We start from the raw sequence: 21370 nt of genomic DNA on the forward strand, positions 1-21370 counted from the left end.
CACGAATTATTTTCCAGTCGCACGAAGTAAGGGTAAACTTACACCATACCAATGAGCTAATGCCAGGGAAAGACACCATTTCCTTTTTCTGATCACTCGCTTTCTGGATACACATCTCACCTGTCCTGTTCTTTGTTTTCCTGGTTTGCTGATTATGCCTGCTGCGGTCCACTCCTACCCTCACACCTAAAGAATACTATTTTAAATTTCTTGGCGCAGTTCATTAACCCTTGTATGTGCTGTCCGCGCCCAAAATGCAATTTAAAAAAAGTCAAAAAGTTTTTTATTATTGTTATAGAGAAACATGATCAGATTTTCCCTGGTTCAGAAAAAAAGATCTAAAGTGCTACACATAACTTTCTTAATTCGATGTATTTAAAGCAGTGAACTACTGTAGGTGTAACATAACATTCAGAAATACAATCGAGAATAGTTTTGTGGTGTTTGTTTAGATGAAACGTTCCTAAAACGTATAACGTAACAAAATTAAAGACGATTAAAATCTGTAATCTTTCCACTTGTACTGTAAGTCATCGGAAAGTTTCTGCTTTGTGTAAGGATGGTATCAAAAAGCAATCTTAAGTGGTGAGAAAGCTGTCCTCAATGTATTTAAGGGACTTAAAAGTAAAAGGAGATGCTTCATATTGTTTGACTAATTTTAAAAACTAAGTTATAAATGCAGACGCTCCCTCGGTGCCGCGCCGGGTGTAAATATCAAAATATACATACCCAACACTGATTGTACCCATCTGTCATGCAAATAAAACACCTTGAATTGAATTGAATTGAGGGAGAGAGGGAGGAGGGGGAGAGAGATAACCAGGACTCAAGGCAAATAAGATACACTCCACAGGCATTCACAACAGCAACATATGAAACGTTTGCACGTATAGTTAAGTTATTACTCGGTTTTCAAAGTGCAATGAAATACAATATTGTTGTTGTTGCTGTTCTTGTTGTTTTTATCCTGTAAAGCGTTTTGGAGAAGCCACCTTTAAAGGCGATATATACTGTAAAAGCACTGATTCTTATGGAATGTGTTCCGCCGGGGATTCAAATTTTTTTTTAATTTTTTTTTTATCGCGTATCTAAGGAAATCTCAGTATAACTTTGTTCATGAACAAACAGTGGCATGTTACATTATTATTAGTTTTTTTGTTAACAAGGCTTGCCAGCTAATGTGAATCGAAACCTGTCTTTCTAGCTTTTAAAGTCGTGCGATGTGTAAACCACAATTCAACTAGAGAAAAAAAGACCTGACTGACAAGATTTAAGATGTGGCTGTCAATGTTGGATTAAAAAAAAACACATTGCCTGACGTTTGTTGCATTGCTTGAAAAATAACTTTATTTCGAGAGACTGGATAAGTAATTCAAGTGTTTTTTTTTACTTCCTGAAAAACAACTAATAATTTAACTATATGTGCAAATGTTTTATGATATGTTGCTGTTGTGAATGTCTGTGGACATGTGCTGGCTGGACAGGAGGCTCCACTGTACACAGAGAGGGGCGGGAGGAGGGGACAAGCCGATACATACTCTTAGAGTTTGATTAATAGGGAATATAATACAAAAATATAGTACTAAAAATAAGATACACTCTACAGACATTCACAACGGCGACTGTCAGAAGATAGGACACAGCGGCTCAGGCACCCGCTGAATGGAAAAGGGGCACTTTAATGTTCTGTATGGCTAATACTAAAGCCAATACTGGCTCAATACCCTCAATGGGCTTTGACGTGCTAATGCGTTGGTTTAACAGTCCGGGTGTGGCAAGCTTCCAATGTCAACTCAAATCGATTGGAAGACAATGAACGTATTTTAGCCCTAAATGAATTAATAGCAAACATGGTTTACATAAAATACATTTTTCCAAGAAAGTTTATAATAATACGATCTATAGTTGAAATCTGAGCCTAAATATAAAGGAAAAGCATTTTCAGAGAGCAATCACGCTGTGTTTATGTAGAAAAAGCGATTAGGTTTATGAGCAATCTAATTACCTATTCGCTTAAAACGCTATATAAAATAAAGTTTATTTAGAGATGAATGATCAGTGTCGCAGTTTAAATAATTTTTGTAGGAGGGCTTGGACAGATTCCAAGTGCATTTTTGCAATTTACGTTGCATTGTCCAATGTTCTGTTGTAATAGAGTTTAGAATACAGTTAGTCTAAGCTTTATCAGCTTATTTAAAATACATTTTTTGAATCCCCGGCGGAACACACTCCATAAGAATCAGCGCTTTTATACAGTATATCGCCTTTAAACACATATATTTAAACACGCGTTTACGATTTAAATCAAAATGCGATTCAAATCAATATAAATGTTTATTTTGTAACGCATAGGTGACTATTCATTGTTATTAAAAAGACTTAAATTCGATCATGTTGTGATATTTAGAAATATAAATTTGTTTGGTGCGAGTGAGGTTTTATTTAATCTTTGACCAAGGGAAACGTTTCATTTTTTCAAAGAAATGTTTGTTAGAAAATAAAGTCATAGTTCCATGGGATTCAATCACAGACCATGTGACATGGGAGTCAGGAAACTGCGCCACCAGATTTGATAACACTATAAAAACGCTATAAAATAATGTGACTAGGCACAGAACAAGTTTACAGCACAGTACAATAATAAATGCTGACCATGACTTTAGAAGCATAAATTACCTTACACTCAATTTAAACACAAGCTGTCTTTCTGTATGAACCTCTAAGCTGGTTCGTACAGAAATGTAGAAATGCATTAGCCTGATTATGATTAAAAAACACATAATTAAACACGCGTTTGCGATTTAAATCAGAACACGATTTAAATCAATATAAATGTTTATATTGTAAAGCATACTGTCCAGCCTCCATTTCTCTATAAAAATTTACTCTATTGCACACACACACACAATAGAAGCAGGAACCGTTGTCAGAAGGGAAGAAGGTGACTATTCATTGTTATCAAAAATGACTTAAAATCAATCATGTTGTGATATTTTGAAATATAAAAGTCAATTGATTGTCCATAATATCGCTATTCTATTTTTCGAAGAAATGTTTGTTAAAAGAAAAGTCCAGCACCAGCTGGATTTGAACACACAACCTGTGAGTTGTTAGACAGGCACATAGACCAGTGGGCTACAGGGGAAGTCACATGAACAGGGAGGCGAAACAGCCCTACACAGCCCTGTCGCAGTACACAAATATAATCATATCGTTATTAAATTCTTTAGATACGCGATTCTATATTATATTCCCTATTAATCAAATTCTATAAGTATGCTTGTTGACTCCGGTATCTCTTTAGTTAAAGACTTCGATGCTTAAAATGTTTAGGGAGAAATGGAATACTAGTGTGTATTTTTTACTTTAAAGTACCAAGACCAGCCATATACAGTACTGTACTGTATGTTTATGTTCCAAAATTAATATTGTTTATGGCCTTCACACGCGTTACAGTATGCTCCTATTCTTTTTATGCTCAGCTACTAAGATTTCCCTTCAGTGGTAAAATTCAATATCTACAACGGGCACAGTAAAGATGTTTACTGTACTGTAAATCTTTTTACGACAGACCAACGGACCACGAGTGCCCCTGTCGGTCAACCAATAACGTACCGCGGTACCCCGCGTCATCTTGCGTCATGATGCGCGACACCGCAGCCAATTACCTCCGGTACGTGTCTGTACCACTCACTTTGAATGGCTGCATCTGTACAAATTCAATTATGAAACATAGTTCACTTTTATTCAAAATGCACATGGCTGGGTTGTTACTGACATGCAAATTTTAAATTTGACTAAATTTACTACTTTACAAAATTATTATTGAGTTATTTTAGTAATCATCTCTCTACATGTCTATATTACCAAGGTTTTTAACTTTGCTCTGTAATTGCTGAAACCTCTTGTAAGATACAGTATATGCAGTATATTAGACATTGTTGACCTTGTTGAAAGGGCTTTTTTATTACAATTACATTATACATGAATAATGTAGACCTAATTATTATTTCAGTAGATTGAAATATTGCTGCATTAATGTATAAGCATTATCAGCTTCATGTTACAAATTAAATGTTTACAAATTTAATAGCCCAAAATTGAAACACAAGCTATTTTCATAGATGCCCTTGAGCCGATTTAACTTTATTATTATGTAGCTGGTATTACTGGCTTGGAAACATTAAATCTAATTTGTTTTAAGACAACTTTTTGATAAATCTAAACACATTGATACTAAATACAAATGTCCAGGATTCCTTTACCAAGGTCTGGGTTTTATCTTTGTTTGGACTAATTAAAAGCAAACAGCTTCTCTAGACCTTATTAGTAAAAGACGTCACCCCTGGAAATGTTACTTCCCAAAGGATTTGCTCTGTGGATTTGCCTTTCAATAAATAATTCAAGCCCTATCTTGCTGATAATGGGGTGATTAGAAAATTGGCTTTGCAGTACAGAACTGAATTGTAGAATTATCTATGTGCAGCTTTTGATGTAATACGTTTGTTCTGCACAACTGTAACTCTTGATCAAAAACATAATCTTCCTATGATGAATCCTAAATCTGTTCCCAGTTAGCCTACAAAAATATTTGGGATAAAGTGAAACAAACTGATGACCAGACAATAAACATTTCATTTATGTGGTTTATGTATTTGATAGGTCAATATTTGACAAAATCTTAAAGTCTGATATAGTTTTGCCAATGTCTTATTACAATAGGTTTTTTGATACAACCCAAAACTGAATCAGACATACTAACTAATCTTTAAAAAAATCACAATACTGTATGTCCACTTAATGACATTGAATTTTTTTTAATAAAACGTGTGGCTCATTTAATGTCTGCTCCTCTGACCTGTTTAATATATATTATATATAGTATTATACCTAGTCTTTCTAAGGGTCTGGAAAAATTGGTAACAGGTAGCTAAGCTGTTGAAAGACAACATATTTTATCTGATATATACTCTTTCTTCTTCCAGTGGAATAAATGTGTCATGTTTGAAATGTTTCAATGATATTGCAATTTGACCTCATTACTACTGTACATGACCATTACTAACAAGACTCTCAGTCTGAACGAGTTTATTTCTTTTGTGTCTCTGAAACAAGGTGAAGATGTCCTACAGTAGAATGTGAGTTGTGACAATGAGATATCGAGGAAGTCATTTGAGATAACAGGGGGATTTCACAATGAGCCGATAAGATGATTGTCCCTTATTAATGATTTGGACACCTGCAAAGTTTTTTTGAATGAATAGGAACTGATTATTGTTTCCAATTGTGGGCTTAAAGAATGGTAGCCATGACAGTAGGAAAAAAATGAATAAGATAGAGGAAAACCCGGGAGGCCAGAGCACTGTGAACCAATGGCCTTGAAAATAACCTCCAAAGCCAATGAATTGAGTTGCATCAGTAAAAGGCTGAAGGTATTCTGGAAATAACAAAAATCTCATCATAGAAGAAAGTTAAATCTAGAATTTGAGAAATAAATATTTGGCCTTGCAGAATGATTTGCATGGCATCTTTGAGATACTCTAACAAGGACAACAGGAATTATTTTCATGCAAAACATACAATCATTGTATCAGTGGGATGATACAGCAAAAAGGGGTGAATCAAAGGGGTCGATCATTCAGCCAGAAGCAAGGAATCTACAGACATGGTGTCAGAAATTAAAGGTAGTTGACTGCAAAGTTTCGTAGGTAAAAGGAATGAACAAACCTATTGAGTGGCCATCAAGTAAAACATGAGTGAAACTGACATCTGGGTGGTGGAGTAATTCGGAATCCAGTAGGGAATATCATTCAGGGAGGAGACTGAACCAGCAGTCATTTGAGAGTATGTAAGGTAAAGTGGGGTCAAGTAAGTGTGATGGGGGCACACAGAGCAGGCAAGATCTTCACCACAGCAGCTTCAAGTTAAAAGGAAATGGCAAGAAGAAGAGAAGATTGATTAATTGAAGTTTTAGACTTGTCGACCTCCAATTACCAAAACTGCTGTGAGGATCTTTAGAACAACAATGTTTAGTGAAGACCTTCTACTGAGATTAACAGAAGGAAACAGCAGGGATGAAGAAGAAGAGGAGAGAGGCACACAGCCAACCTGGGTGACACCTGGAGGGCAGAAGTAAAAAGCAGTAAAAATATCAATATCCACAGCTCTACAGTAGGGACATTGGTTCCAGTGGCGCAAACAAGCTTCATCTTTTCAAGCCCATGGTATCTTGGAAAATACTTAGACATTACAAAATTCAGAAATTGTGAGAAAAGAAAGTGGGTTTGAAGATTTACAGTAAGTGACAGAAATAGCACTGCAGGCAGTAGTTCTATTTTGAAAAGAATCAATAAATTAAGAGAGGAGGTGGGCAAGACTGAAAAAATCTATACCTTCTAAGATTTACTGTCTGAGGGAGAGGGAAAAGGGAGACAGAGTAAACATTAAGGGATTGCGAGGGACAGGGAAAAGGAGAAATCCTTGATGAAAGGTGTTGAAACAGAAGGTCCAGACAGAGGCTTTTCTGTGTCGTGTATATCAGAGCAGGGAATTGTGAAACCAGTGGTAAGAATAATGGGTATGGAATGGAGGAGAAATGAAAATTTGAATGAGAAATAGATGAGATAGGGGTAGGAAATGTGGACTCCTGTTGAACTATGTGGGATGTCAGGGGACAGGAGAGAGAGAATACTGTAGATTTACTGAGTTGGAGGAAGGACACTGGATTTACCTTTCACTGAGGAAATGGCATCAGGCACAGAGGGTTCTGTAAGATTGGAATCCAGAGAAGTAGACACTGAATTTGTTGGAATTCAGCATGATGGGATAATGGGGACAATGATCAATGAATAGTTTTAAGACAGATTAAAAATTAAACAATAAATTTAGGAATGAACAGTAGATTCAATTAACTTGCTGCCTGAAAGCAGGTGGTTAGGAATTTGGTAGAGCTTGAGGATTTTGAGCAAAAATAAATTTTAGAATGGACTTTAAGGGTTAGGGTTAGATTCTTGTACTTACAGTACATACAGTACAAAGTGTGAGTAGTCAACAGTTAACATTCAAGGTGATGACTGTGGCCTTCTCATTCAGCCAGTGACCAGGCTTCACCCAATGGGAATCAGAGCCTTCTCATGTCCAGCACCTTATTTGTGGAACCTATTGCTCTAGGACAATCCATTTTCAAAATGCACTCATACTATAGTTCTTTTTGGTACAGCTTTTATAATGTACAATAAGTTAGTATTACTTGTTATTTCATTACGTCTTTGTTTCTGTTGCATACTGTGCTGTTTGCCTACAGTAGCTGCAAACACCAGATAGGCTAAGAGGTGGATAAGAACAAAAGGGGTTCCTGGAAGTTTGCTCTGGTTGACCATAATAAAGGAAAGTCAATTGCCATGAATGCAGAGAGATGGAAAATAAGGAGCGAGAAAAACAGAGGAAGGAAAGAATGACACCATCATTCTTTTCTTCCTCAGACCTTGTATGATGAAGACCTGATTCTGATACATTATTTTAGTGAATTCTGATTTCCTTTATGTGGAATACACAAAATAAAACTATTCTCTTCTAATTTGGTGATATTTTTCAGACTAGGGAAATTGATTCCCATGGACATTTGGCCTCCATGTTGTAGGAAAAAGAGATTTGTCAGGGAACCAATACGTGGAATAGGAGGATCCTTATGCGTGACCGGAATCCCACAGGACACAGAGTAGCAAAGGGACAATCCAAAAGACAAAATCCAAAGGCAGGGTCGATAAGGGAGGCAAAGGGTCCGGTAACGAGAGATAGTCAAAACAATTCAAAAGGCAAAATCCAGAAGGCGAGGTCAAGAGGCAGAAGCAGAAGATTCGTAACGGGAGATCAGTCAAAAAGGTTAGGAAACACGCACTGGAGAATACTAAGATAGGCTTCTCAATAGTGAGCGTGGGAAGGTGTGCGAAGGGGGTTTAAATACTGAAAGGAAAGGGGTGTGATTGGATGATTGGTTAGGGAGTGAGAATTTGAGGAATCTGATGCATGTGAGAATGTGCTGGGTTCAATCAGGGATGAGATTGGGAAGCAGAGGTTCCGGGAATGTAACGTCGTTTGCGAGGGAGAGTGTGGGGCGTGACAGTACCCCCCCCTTTAGGGTCGGCTCCTGACGACCTCAGAGAGCGAGTACGAACAAAGTCATCAATGAGGCTGCGATCCAAAATATCTTTCTCCCAGACCCAGGAACGTTCCTCAGGACCATAGCCCTCCCAGTCGACTAGAAATTGTTGGCGACCTCGGAGCCAGCGGGCATCCAAGATCTTATTGACCGTGTAGGAAGGCAGACCATCAATGAGTCGTGGTGGGGGTGGAGGTGGCCGAGGCCGGGAGAGGGGGGATCTGTGGTAGGGTTTCAGGAGAGAGACGTGGAAGGAGGGGTGCACCCTGAGAGTATAGTTGGAGGAAGAGCAAGACGATAGGTTACAGGGGTGAGCTGGGAGAGGATGCGAAAAGGTCCAATAAAACAGGGTCCCAACTTATGTGAAGGCTGTCTAAGGGGTAAGTTTTTAGTAGACAGCCAGACAAACTGTCCTCGTCGTAGTCTGGGCACAGGTCGTCGATGACGGTCAGCGGTGGTCTTCTGCCGCAAGGAGGTCTTCAGGAGGGCGGATCTGGCTTGTCTCCAAATCCTCTTGAGGAAAGTGAGGCGCGTCTGGAGGCAGGGAATATTCGAATCAGGGATAGAGTCCGGGAGAAGAGAGGGTTGGTATCCCAGGGAGCAATAGAAGGGAGACATCCCAGTGGTGGAGGAAGAGAGAGAGTAATGAGCATACTCAGCCCAGCGGAGGAGAGAGACCCAGTCATCTTGAGAAGCAGAGACGTAAGATCGAAGGTAAGTAAGAAGGTCCTGGTTGGTTCTTTCCGTCAGTCCATTGGATTCAGGATGATAGCCAGACGTGAGAGATGTGGAAGTCCCGAGAGATTTGCAAAAAGTTCTCCAGAATCTTGAAATGAATTGAGGTCCTCGATCTGATACGATATCCTCAGGAATGCCGTGAAGTCTGAAGACATGAAGAATGAAGAGGTCAGCCATGTCTTGAGCAGATGGGAGGGCAGGAAGAGGAATGAAATGAGCCGACTTCGAGAATCTATCTACCACGACCATAATGGTAGTTTTGCCTTGACTCTCCGGAAGATCTGTAAGAAAATCCACTGAGATGTGGGACCAAGGTCTTCTAGGGGTTGGGAGTGGTTGGAGTAAACCGGGCTTCTTAAGACGGGAGGATTTGGACATGGCACAGATGGGACAGGCCTGCACGAACCCAGTAACATCAGTCCTCATAGAAGGCCACCAGAAATGTCTAGAGATGAATTCCAAGGAACGTTTGACACCGGGGTGACCTGCAAATAGTGAGTCATGACCCCAGCGAAGAACAGTGGAGCGTATGGTATCGGGAACAAAGAGTCTGTCTGGAGGACACTGGGGGGGAACGGTTTGGTTGTGAAGTGCACGTTTGATTTGGTTCTCCAGGTCCCATCTAATAGCAGCCACAATTCTCTCAGGGGGTATAATGGGTTCAGGAGGGTCCAAAAAGCCAGGAGGATCATGGAGGCGAGATAGGGCGTCAGCCTTTATGTTCTTGGATCCCGGTGTATAAGTAATAAAAAAATGGAACCTAGAAAAGAAAAGTGACCAGCGGGCCTGGCGTGGATTCAAACGTTTGGCAGTTTGTAGGTAAGAGAGATTCTTATGATCCGTAAGAATAGTAAAAGGGTGTAGGGCCCCCTCCAACCAGTGTCTCCATTCCTCCAGGGCGAGCTTGATAGCCAGTAGTTCTCGGTCTCCAACATCATAATTAGTCTCGGCCCGGGACAATTTTTTGGAGAAAAAGGCGCAGGGGTGGAGGATACCCTTCTCTCCATGACGTTGAGATAATATGGCACCGACTCCGTTGGCTGAGGCATCTACCTCAAGAATGAATGGAAGGTTGGGGTCTGGGTGACGGAGGAGGGGGGCTGTGGTGAACAGTCTCTTGAGATGAAGGAAAGCTTGGTCTGCCTCAGGAGTCCATTTCCCTTGATCATGACCTTTTCGGGTCAGGGCTGTAATGGGGGAGACGACAGAGCTGAAATTCCTAATAAAACGGCGGTAAAAATTGGAAAATCCCAGGAAACGTTGAATTTGTTTTAAATTCTGGGGGGTTGGCCAGTTTTGTATGGATTCAGTCTTGGCAGGGTCAATTTCAATGCCCAGGGGTGAGAGGATGTAGCCAAGGAAGTGGATTCTGGTAACATGGAAAGTACACTTTTCCCAATTTGGCGTAGAGTTTGTTCTGAATCAAACGATGAAGAACCTCACGCACATGAGAGACATGTTCCTGGGGACTTCGGGAAAAGATCAGAATATCATCCAGGTATACCAGGACATATTTGTGCAAGATATCCCTAAAGATGTCATTCATGAACCCCTGAAAGACAGCAGGAGCATTAATCAGTCCAAACGGCATTACTTGGTATTCATAATGACCGTGGGTAGTAATGAATGCCGTCTTCCATTCGTCACCCTCCCGAATGCGGATCAAATTATACGCACCGCGGAGATCCAGTTTAGAAAAAATAGTGGCGCCCCGGAGTGATTCCAAAGCCGATGAAATCAGAGGAAGGGGATAACTGTTCTTGATAGTTATGTTATTCAGACCGCGATAATCAATGCAGGGTCTGAGAGAGCCGTCTTTCTTTTTAACAAAGAAGAAACCGGCGCAGGCAGGTGAGGAAGAGGGGCGGATGAAACCAGATTCCAAGGACTCCTGGATATAATCTTCCATAGCCTGAGTCTCTTCGTTGGAGAGTGAATAGACATGGCCCTTAGGGGGTAGAATCCCTGGAATTAGATCTATAGGACAGTCAGATGGGCGATGAGGCGGGAGGGATAGGGCCTTCTGTTTACTGAAGGCTAGGTGTAGATCCGAGTACTGGGAAGGGATATTGGGGAGGTTATCTTGAGATACGCAGGAGACGGAAACTTTTTGAGGAAGCTGACAACAATGCGAAAGGCAATGGGAACCCCAGGCTGTGAGTTCCCTTTGTGACCATGAGATGTGTGGGTTGTGAATCCGTAACCACGGGAAACCAAGAACCAATGGGTGAGAAGGGGATTGAATGAGAAAGAACCGAATGACTTCCTGGTGGGTGGCGCCGATGCGAAGAGTGAGGGGAGGGGTCTGCCACTTCACCAGAGCAGGGGAGAGGGGGGAGCCATCAAGAGTGAGGAGCCGAATGGGCTGGGTGACTGGCAACCGGGGAATATTCCAGGACGAAGCGAGTCCAGAGTCTAGGAAGTTCTCTTCGGAGCCCGAATCAACAAAAGCAGAGAGAGAGGTCTGTCCAGTAGTCCATGACAGGGTGGCTGGGAGAAAGAGTCCAGATCTGGGAGAGGAAGAAGTGACACTGGCCATAACAGCAGGTGGATAGGAGCAAGGAGGGCGACTGGGGCAGGCAGCTCGGAGGTGATCAGGGGAACCGCAGTAAAGGCAACGCCCCTCACGAAGTCGGCAATCTCTTTCCTCGGAGGTCAGTCTATGGAAGGAAGGCAGTTGGGAGGGGTTCGATTGTCCGACCTTCGCTGTTGCAGCCTGAGCTCTAGTTCAAAAACTAGAGAAATGAAGGAGTCAAGTGATGGGAAGTCCAGGGGCAGGTGCACAACGTGATCCTTGAGTTCATCAGATAATCCAAGGCGGAAGTAGTGAATCAGGGCATTGTGATCCCAAGCGAGTTGAGCAGCCAGAAAACGGAATTCGGAAGAGTAGTCCTGAAAAGAGCGAGATCCTTGAGTAAGGGAAGTGAGGCGTGCAACAATGAGGTGGCGAGAGTGCAACTGCCCAAAGGCAGATTGTAGAGCTGTCTGAAAAAGGTGGAAGTTAGCAGTCTCAGGAGCGTTTCGAGAGAGGAGATGTCCAGCCCATTCCAGAGCTCGTCCAGAGAGGCAAGATACCATAAAAGCAATTCTTTCTCCATCGGTGGGGAAGCAGTCTGGACGGATGTGGAAAGCCATCTGACATTGACTCACAAAGCCCTGACAACTGGAGGAGTCGCCATCAAATTTTTCCGGGAGGGGAGGGGGTAGAAGATTAGTTTGTGTTTGAAGCGGGGGTGCAGGGGCAGGAGCTGCAGGTGGGGGAGACGGCGGAAGTGCAAAGTGGTCAGCTAGTTGCTGGACTGCAGTAGTTAGCAGGTCCAGGTTCCGGGAGTGTTCAAGGAGAATAGAAAGTTGACTCTGGTCCGCTGGATCCATTTTAATATGGCTCACTATTCTGTCAGGGAACCAATACGTGGAATAGGAGGATCCTTATGCGTGACCGGAATCCCACAGGACACAGAGTAGCAAAGGGAAAATCCAAAAGACAAAATCCAAAGGCAGGGTCGATAAGGGAGGCAAAGGGTCCGGTAACGAGAGATAGTCAAAACAATTCAAAAGGCAAAATCCAGAAGGCGAGGTCAAGAGGCAGAAGCAGAAGATTCGTAACGGGAGATCAGTCAAAAAGGTTAGGAAACACGCACTGGAGAATACTAAGATAGGCTTCTCAATAGTGAGCGTGGGAAGGTGTGCGAAGGGGGTTTAAATACTGAAAGGAAAGGGGTGTGATTGGATGATTGGTTAGGGAGTGAGAATTTGAGGAATCTGATGCATGTGAGAATGTGCTGGGTTCAATCAGGGATGAGATTGGGAAGCAGAGGTTCCGGGAATGTAACGTCGTTTGCGAGGGAGAGTGTGGGGCGTGACAAGATTTAGTTCTTAGTAGTATTCATTTAATAGGATGCAAAGTTATTTTTTTATTTTTTTTGATCGTTGACAAGTTAAGAATACTGGATTTTCTGGGTCTTTAGAATGTAAGCCTCTGAAATGCATTGATAGTATAGTGTATGAAGTTCATACTGTATCCAATATGTAGCGTACAATAACTAGCAAATGTCATGTAACAGTGTGTTTTATAGATTGTGCTGTTTATTGTTAAGAAATATTTTCATTGTTCAAGTTTTTATTTTATTATTCTATAAGCAGAACTGGGGCAGATAATGAAAAGAACTCTCATGCCACTTTTTCATATGCCTCAGTACCGCCTTACACCTGAGTCATTTACTGACCCTGCTATTGTTTACAGCAATATATCATGTACTTGATTTTTGGATTGACAGTAATTATAAAGCAATACAGAACGTACTGTAGAACTATCAGATTATTTTCCACTGTGGGTCACAGGCTGTGTTATTATCAAGCTGCTCCCACCTCTAATAGCAAATATTGTAAACATGGAAAAAGTGGTCAATTTTTAAAAACATAAAATCTTTGAAATTGGAAGTTGATGCCAAGTTACAAGAAACACTTGGGTAAACCTGACTCACAAGCAGCAAAAAACTATACTTTAAAAGCAAGATGATCCCATTTCACCCCATATATTACATAATTCAATGAAGACTTTCAAAGCAATTTTAATGATACACTTTATCCTGTGATCCAAATATAGTGTGACTGATACAACCTAAATACAATTTTTGATTATGTCATTTCAAGCATTATGAATAACTTTCTGAAGAATATAAACTATAAAATATACAGAAAATAACAGAAACAGGTGCAGTCAAACACTGCCAGCCAAGATAGTTCCTCTCCTCAGATGCCATGTGCAGTTTCACACAATACCACTAAAAAAATACAGCTAATTTCTTCCACATCTGGAAAAAAAAAGAATTTGATAGCATACACTAAACGTGTAAAATGAAATTAACACAACAGTTTTGGGATGTGCATGCTTTCAATATCTTGAATAATACAAATAAAAACTGTTGGATTCAATATATTCTGTTAGTGTGTGCCACACAATTTGGAAGAAATTGGATGTGCATTTGTTCCCTTTGGCAGCTCTTCTTGAATTGGAAACGTGGTTGAGGGTGTGATTTGGAGAATACCTGAGGATACTGCAACACATGGAATATCACATATCAGGAACCTTTTGTAACAACTTCATAGAGCTCAAGCATTGACAGCTTGTGATTGTTGTTATACCATTAAGTCACATACAGCTTGGTTTCCCTTCTGCGTGCTCAGATTGCTCACGGAAGCCTTTGGCTGTAGCACAAACAGGATGCCGAAACTTTTAAGAAAACAGAGGATAAACCCTTGACAGACTTGTGTGATCTACGTCAGGAATGCATTACATCTGTTAAAATGAAGAGCTTCTCAACAGGTCCCGTAGCTAAGTGGGTAAGTCACAAGTGCTGAATGTGTAGAAGATCTTAGGTTTGAGAAACAGAATATTTTATTTGTCCTCTTTGTGGAGGTAAATGTCTACTTTAAAACATAAACAAATCTGTTAAAGAATACCATAGTATTCTTGTTAATTTTGTTGTGGGCATATCTTAAAAATGATAAAAAGAGCATATTATGAAACACATATACCATTTCAGAAAAACGGCACACAGCAAATGTACTGGTTCATACAGCAGATACTTCACATGAGAATGTGTATTTTCAGAAGAAAAATAGTATACTACATATGATTGTAAAGTCCATATACAGTAGCTCATTATACTGTTATAATCTTTGTACCAGTATAATCAGGTATATGAACCACAATCATTTCAATAAACAGTCAAGTTTATTAAATAAGGAACATGTTAAGGAACAAGAACAAGGAACTATCAAACAAGGAACATGGCAATTGAGAGTGTAAGTTACAGTATATTAGATACAGGATTTCAAAACTAAGGACAAGTGCTCTACTTTGGCACCTTGTTATTTTTCCGGTGAACAGAGTTTTAAAATCATTCTTTCACGTGTGACCTGGAATGGGGCTTTTGGGTGATTTCATTTATCTGGATCAATACCCTAAAACAAGCAAAACTCAAATCTCTTAATTATATATTACTTCTAGTAACTGCAGTTCCTCTGCCTTTCTGTAATTTGGCATCATAACTAACATCCTTCTCAATGCGTATCTGGAGTAAGATGCAGGGCTGTGATTTTTTTTTTAACTTATTAATGTGTTTCTATTTACAATGCCCCATATAATAAAATGAATCATTACCCATAAATGCACATGGGACAGTGAAAAAAAGTGGAAACCAGTTCTGGTATTTCATACTGTATTTTCTTTACACGTTTTATTCATTTTTTTCCTCAGGATATGGTCACGCAGCCCCCAGCACAGATGGAGGGAAAGTCTTCTGCATGTTCTATGCCCTTCTGGGAATTCCGCTCACGTTGGTGATGTTCCAAAGCTTAGGTGAACGAATCAACACCTTTGTCAGGCACCTCCTGCACCGCATCAAGAAGTGCCTTGGGTTGCGGCAGGCAAATGTCTCCATGGCCAATATGGTGACCATTGGCTTCTTCTCTTGCATCAGCACCCTATGCATTGGTGCAGCTGCTTTCTCCAAATATGAGGACTGGAGCTTTTTTCATGCCTACTACTACTGCTTCATCACGCTCACCACCATTGGTTTTGGAGATTATGTGGCCCTCCAAAAAGATGAAGCCCTACAGAACAACCCAAAGTACGTAGCGTTCAGCTTCATCTACATTCTTATAGGCTTGACTGTCATAGGGGCCTTCCTCAACCTTGTGGTGCTACGCTTCATGACAATGAATGCTGAGGACGAGAAGCGGGATGCTGAGCACCGGGCTTTGCTTACCCGCAACGGGCAGGCCAGCAACATCCACTGTGTCCCAGAACCCCCCGCCTCCACAGTGGGCACCAGCCGTGGACTCCGGAATGTCTATGCTGAGGTGCTTCATTTCCAGTCCATGTGCTCCTGCCTCTGGTTCAAGAGCCGGGAGAAGCTGCAGTACTCCATCCCCATGATCATCCCTAGAGATCTCTCCACCTCCGATTCCTGTGTGGAGCAGGGCGAAGCCTCCCCTGCGCGCTTTCCAGATCCGCGCTCTAACGGCTGTGTCTGCAACATGCAGCAGCGGTCTGCTATCAGCTCTGTGTCCACCGGCCTGCACAGCCTCTCAGGTTTTAGGGGACTCATGAAACGAAGAAGCTCAGTTTAGCCGCTGGAAGGTTTTTTCTTTCCCCCTGAAAGAGATTGTAGAGGAAACACTGTTTTAGACTGTTTTTCTTCATTTCAAAACAAATATTTTAGAACCTCAAGAACTGAATCATTTGCACCTTTTGATAGGTAGGGTCTATTGAATGAAATACAGTTTTGCTTTGCTGATAAGTCTTCAAGCACATTAGCTTTAAAACAGCAGTACCAGAGATATAGTAAAGTCAGTTACTGATCCCAGATTTGTGGCTTATAGCTTTGTATTTTGTTTTCTGTCATTCGGTAATCATTTCCCTTTCATGCTAATTTACATAATCATCCCCATCGTCACATTTTGTTGAACTGGAAGTTGGGTAGATAGTGTATACAGTATGATGAAAAACAGATGACAAATCCAATTTATCAGAGTCAGCTCACAGCAATGACTGTCCTGCATGAGAAAAGAATGAGGAGGAAGCATGTTTGTCTAACATGCCCATGTGCTAGAGCCATTACCCTGTGACAGGTGCCTGTCAAGAGAGCTGACTCTGATTAGAGGAGGAGACTGTCGCACAGTGACATCACTGCAAGACTGAAGAGGTCCAGCCCCTCGGGGCAGTCACTTCTTTACCAAAAACCAAGAAGACCCTGGCTGATTAATGCTCACTCTAACTTTGCAGCACACTGCCAACTGTGGTGCAGGGGGATCCTGAGGACTGTTGGCTAGGAATCCATGCTAGAAATCCAGGCTTGAACCAGAGATGTCTGGATCATGGAGCTCAATGTGCAGTTGCAGTAAGTGGCTATAGCTGTATATTCACTCAAGATCCCCCAAGAGAGAAGAACTGCATACTGAAATGTATATATTTCTACAAATGAAACCTTATTTAAAACTATATTCTGTCAATTAGGAAAGAGCCTATTTTTTACAGTTAAAAACTCAAACTGAGTCTTAACATCTTGGTACTTATGTCTTAGTCACTGAAGATCTGTTTATGACAAACACTTCACATATTTGAGTACTGTTGACCTGGTAAAACTATTACCTCTTATAGGAAATAGTGTAATTTCTATTCTTATTAAGTTAATGTGTTATGGCCACATGCATTTCTATTGATTGTTTATTTTTATTGCCATAGGCTACAATGTATTACCATGTTTTTTGAGTTTGTTTGCTCTTTGTGTGTAGGCTATTCAATTTTTAAATTAATTGCAGCACTTTAGGATGCTAGATATTTTACAGTATCCATTAAAAACAGAATATTTTAATTTATGTTATTTTCTGAAATTGAAACAAAAGCTGTTTCTTACAAAACATTTTGCTTCATTGAAATAAAACAGAAACATTACATTTGTGCATATCTTGTTTTGTGTGTGTTATATATAATAACTGTCTGCAGGTACCCTTTTTATGTGCTACAAAATGGGATTTAGTCATTCATGGTTTTATCATCTGTTTAATAATATACAGGGTAGTCTTAAATTTAATGAATAATGTGTTTCATAATAAATGCTGCAGCTTTTTACTTTAAGCCACCTTCTTATACTAAGCATAGGGACTGAACTCAATCTTATTTAAATTGTAACATATAAAATGTTTACATTTTTCCTCCATCTTCTGTAGTTAAAATTGAACTGAATATGAATTATACATTGTAGTAGGTTGGAAAATCTGGTTATTTAAGAGTCTGTTAAATATTTTACTTTTTGTACAACATGCTCATTTTCAATAGCTGTACAAAGGCTGTGATGTCTGGGGCCTAACCAGGTTGGTACAAGATGCAAAGTAGATTTCACAGGGTGTAGATACACAGGGGGCAATAGAGTGACACCAAGCAGACACAAAGTCTATACTGAAAGTCTGGAAGTCCAGTATGGGAAAAAATATCATACATCTATTTGTTTTCTAATTGCTTTATCCAATACTTTGTCATGGGAGAGCTGGAGCCTATCCCACAAGCAATGGGCACAAAGCAGGACAACTCCTTGGTGGAATACCAGTCCATTGCAGGGTAGACAGACACAAACACACACACACTCATGCCAGGGTCATTTTTGCCAGGAGAGAATAATCTAGTAGTATGTCTTTGGACTGTAGGAGAAACGTACGCAAATGGAATAGCAATAAAGAAATAGGCTAATGGGTATTTATTCCCTTTAATCTAGCTACAGTATTTAACTCATAAGTATGCAATAAATCCTAACAGGATGTCCCTGTGCAACCAAACACAAACAGTATTACAGAAAATGGGAATTGCAAATAATATTTAATTGCAAAACATTACTACACTTAAAGCTTAGTATCTACAAGAAAAATGCTGTTTACAAAGCAGAACTCGTAAAAAGCACCTGATGCTGATGAGATGGTCAGAATCTCAAAGGAAGCTTAGCAACAGAGGTCGGTTATGCAGATAGAAGCATAAGATGGATTGAAAGTACTGTATGTCAACATACATGTTGCATAGGAACAGGTACAAGCTTAATACATGTTATGAACTCAGAAGAAAGAAGAATAAACAATGTTTTGGCAGTGGAACCTTCTTCAGGTAAGTGGGGGATTGAAGGAGAGCAGAAATATTGGGAAAAGGGATGGATGGGACGAACAATTACAACCAAAGAAATGTTAGAATGTGCCAGGGGGTGAGGGTGATGTGAGAAAAAAGGTTAACCTATTGTGATGTGCTTTATTATGATGAGTAAACTCAGATCAAAAGATGAATGCTATATACTGCACATTCTTATTAAACCAGGATAGAGTTTTAAATATCCTATTACCTGAGGGGAAGCCTGACTTCCACAAGCCCCATCTACACAAGAAAACAAAGTAACTGAGCAATATAGCCTGTGAAGTAAACTGAATAATGGTTTTTACTGTACCCTTGTTAGTTTTGCACCAGATCACCAAAACAGACTAAAGATCACAAGGAGTGTTGATTGGACTAAAGTAGTACAAAAAGATTAAATACAATGTACCTTTTAAAAGTTAAAAAAACGTAAGTTACATAATTATTCTTAAGACAGGATTTACAGTACTTTCAGATGCATCAGTTTTGTACTGTATTTTGCATAATGAGACTACATAATACATGTTTTCTTTAAAAAATATATATTTATGATGCTACCATGGTTCAGCCTAGGACTGAAATATAAAATCCATCAGATGCAATATTTGGGCTTAGATTAAATCAAAACTTCAACCTATAACAAACTGCAAATTACAAGAGCAATAACTCACATTGTTCAGTAAAAAAAATAGTAAGACAACATTCTCCATACTGTCCAGGGAATCTACATCCAAATTTCACCAGGAGCAACCATATTTGTCATCCTTTCCGTCTGCAGACTTGTACCAAGTCTTAATATTTGGCACTTTTCCTCTCAAAGACCGCCTTGCATCCTTTCTCCCTTGGCACGTCAGCTCAGTGATGATGACCTTTGTCACCTTTGGGGACCACATCTTCACTTCTGGCCTTAGGGATGTTTGAACAACCTCAGGTAACTGCAGCCTTCCTCCAAGCTCCATCCTAATGTCCCATGATAGAGATTTATGGAAGATAAAGGATTTTACTTTCCTTCACCTCACCCTCTATGACAAATGCAAATTTATTTGTAGATTCTCCGTGAGTTTACTGTTTAATCTGTCTTTCTTTCTCCACAATGTCCGTACTTGTTATCAAAATCTTGTCACGGTGTCATCTGTACCTCCCTCAGGAAAGTGCTACTCTCCACCGAGCCTGCACTGTGGATCCTTCCTCATACTCCACTTGTACAGGTTTGTTGGTGATGGGAGGGTGTCGTAGACTGCCTGTAGCAGGGAAGAGATCCTAAAGGACTCCAGCCTCCACAGTTTTGTCAATCTTCTTTCAGGAGGATTACAGTTTGTCCATGCTTCCTGTACGGCCAAGTCCACTGGTCTGGACCACTGACCCTCCTCCTCCAGACTCCTCACTTCTTCCTGTACAATGGCTCTTTTTTTCTTTGAGCTGGCTTTTCCCCGCATTTGAAATGAGTGTTGTTCCCAGGCCTTAGTTGCATGTACATGGGTTCCCAAACATGTCTCAGAGTTTTAAAGTTCTCTTTGCTTGGATCACAGAAATAGCAGCTGCCCACATCCTTCCTGATGTAGTGTTGATTCCTGTCCTTCTTATTAGATCTTCCCTGGAGTTTCTGCAGGAAATCTCCAACCTGCATTCTGCCACCTAGAATTCTTCCACAAGTGAATACAGAGGGATTTGCAGCTATCCCAAATATATATGATGTGAAACTTAGATGGATTCCAATTTCAGTGGTGCTTGCTGATCTGTCTATCCACTCTTTTTACTAGTGTTGTGGGTAACTCATACACTGTTAGCAGCCACAGGAGTCTTGGCAATCACCCTTATTGGAAATGCCACACCTTGAAACCCTTGCTTGCACATGGGAGGTTGCTGTTACCCTTAGATCATTCATGAACTTCCTAAGGACTGGTTGCCAGTTGACTGAATACATATGGGGTCCCTGGGTTTATTCTCCTGCTGCTGTTACTATGAGGTTCATTACAATGATGAACAAGATAAGAGAGTTTGCACAGTCTGTTAAAATTCCTTTCTCTAATTCTTACCAGTTTGTCATAAACTGTGTTGCCTCAAACAATAACTTAATTTCTCCAAAACAGCTTGTAATCATTTCCTTTCATGGTGTGGAATATGATCCATGCATTAGCCAGGCCCAGCCAAACAACTGTCAGGTCTCCTCTACTGTATTTCACCTCCTTGATCATCTGTCTTAGAAACCTATAGGGCTCCAAGCATCCTGAAAAGCCTGGTCTCCCCTCTTTTTGTTTTGATGTGTCAACATACAGTACCTGTCCTTATTCATGTACTGTATGTTGTCAACCTTGTGGCTAACACTGATAAGATCTTCCCCTCCAGTCTAAGAGATTAGATTGTTCTGAACTGGGCGAAGACAGAGGAGCTCTTCTCCTTGGGAACAAAGCAGCCCTCTGTCCTCTTCCAGTTTGATTTGATGGTCCCCTTCTTCCATATCCTCCAAAATAATATCCATAGCCAAGCAGTTCTTATATCCTTATAGGGGATCCCTCTTCACTCTGGAGTGGACCCCTGATATTGCCTTTCTAACCACCTCTTTGACTTTTTTCCAGGATAGTTAACTAATGTTGAACTCCTTTTGCTCCGCTGATGCATGAGTTCTTTCCTACTGTGTACATTTCTGTAGGTCTGTTTGTGGTATTCTACCACTTATTTTTTAGAAGACAGTCATGTAACAATCCCAATCTTCATTTTCATCCAAATAAATTTTTTATATATTTCAGATATTGTTAGCAGTCTTTGTAAGTCCTCATACAGTAGGTGTATCCTTCCAG

General features: G+C 40.4%; 1 protein-coding gene across 1 annotated transcript in view; it reads left to right on the forward strand.

The window, feature by feature from the left end:
• Nucleotides 1-17367, forward strand: part of kcnk3a (potassium channel, subfamily K, member 3a) — a 56704-nt gene extending 39337 nt beyond the window's left edge. The window contains exon 2 of the mRNA XM_088625505.1: nt 15159-17367. Coding sequence (XP_088481631.1) covers nt 15159-16033 — 875 coding nt within the window. The 3' untranslated portion in view covers nt 16034-17367. The remainder of the gene's footprint in view (nt 1-15158) is intronic.
• Nucleotides 17368-21370: the final 4003 nt, after the last annotated feature.

This window comes from Lepisosteus platostomus, chromosome 3, assembly GCF_059453375.1.
Source record: "Lepisosteus platostomus isolate fLepPlt1 chromosome 3, fLepPlt1.hap1, whole genome shotgun sequence".
Classification (NCBI taxonomy): Eukaryota; Metazoa; Chordata; class Actinopteri; order Semionotiformes; family Lepisosteidae; genus Lepisosteus; species Lepisosteus platostomus.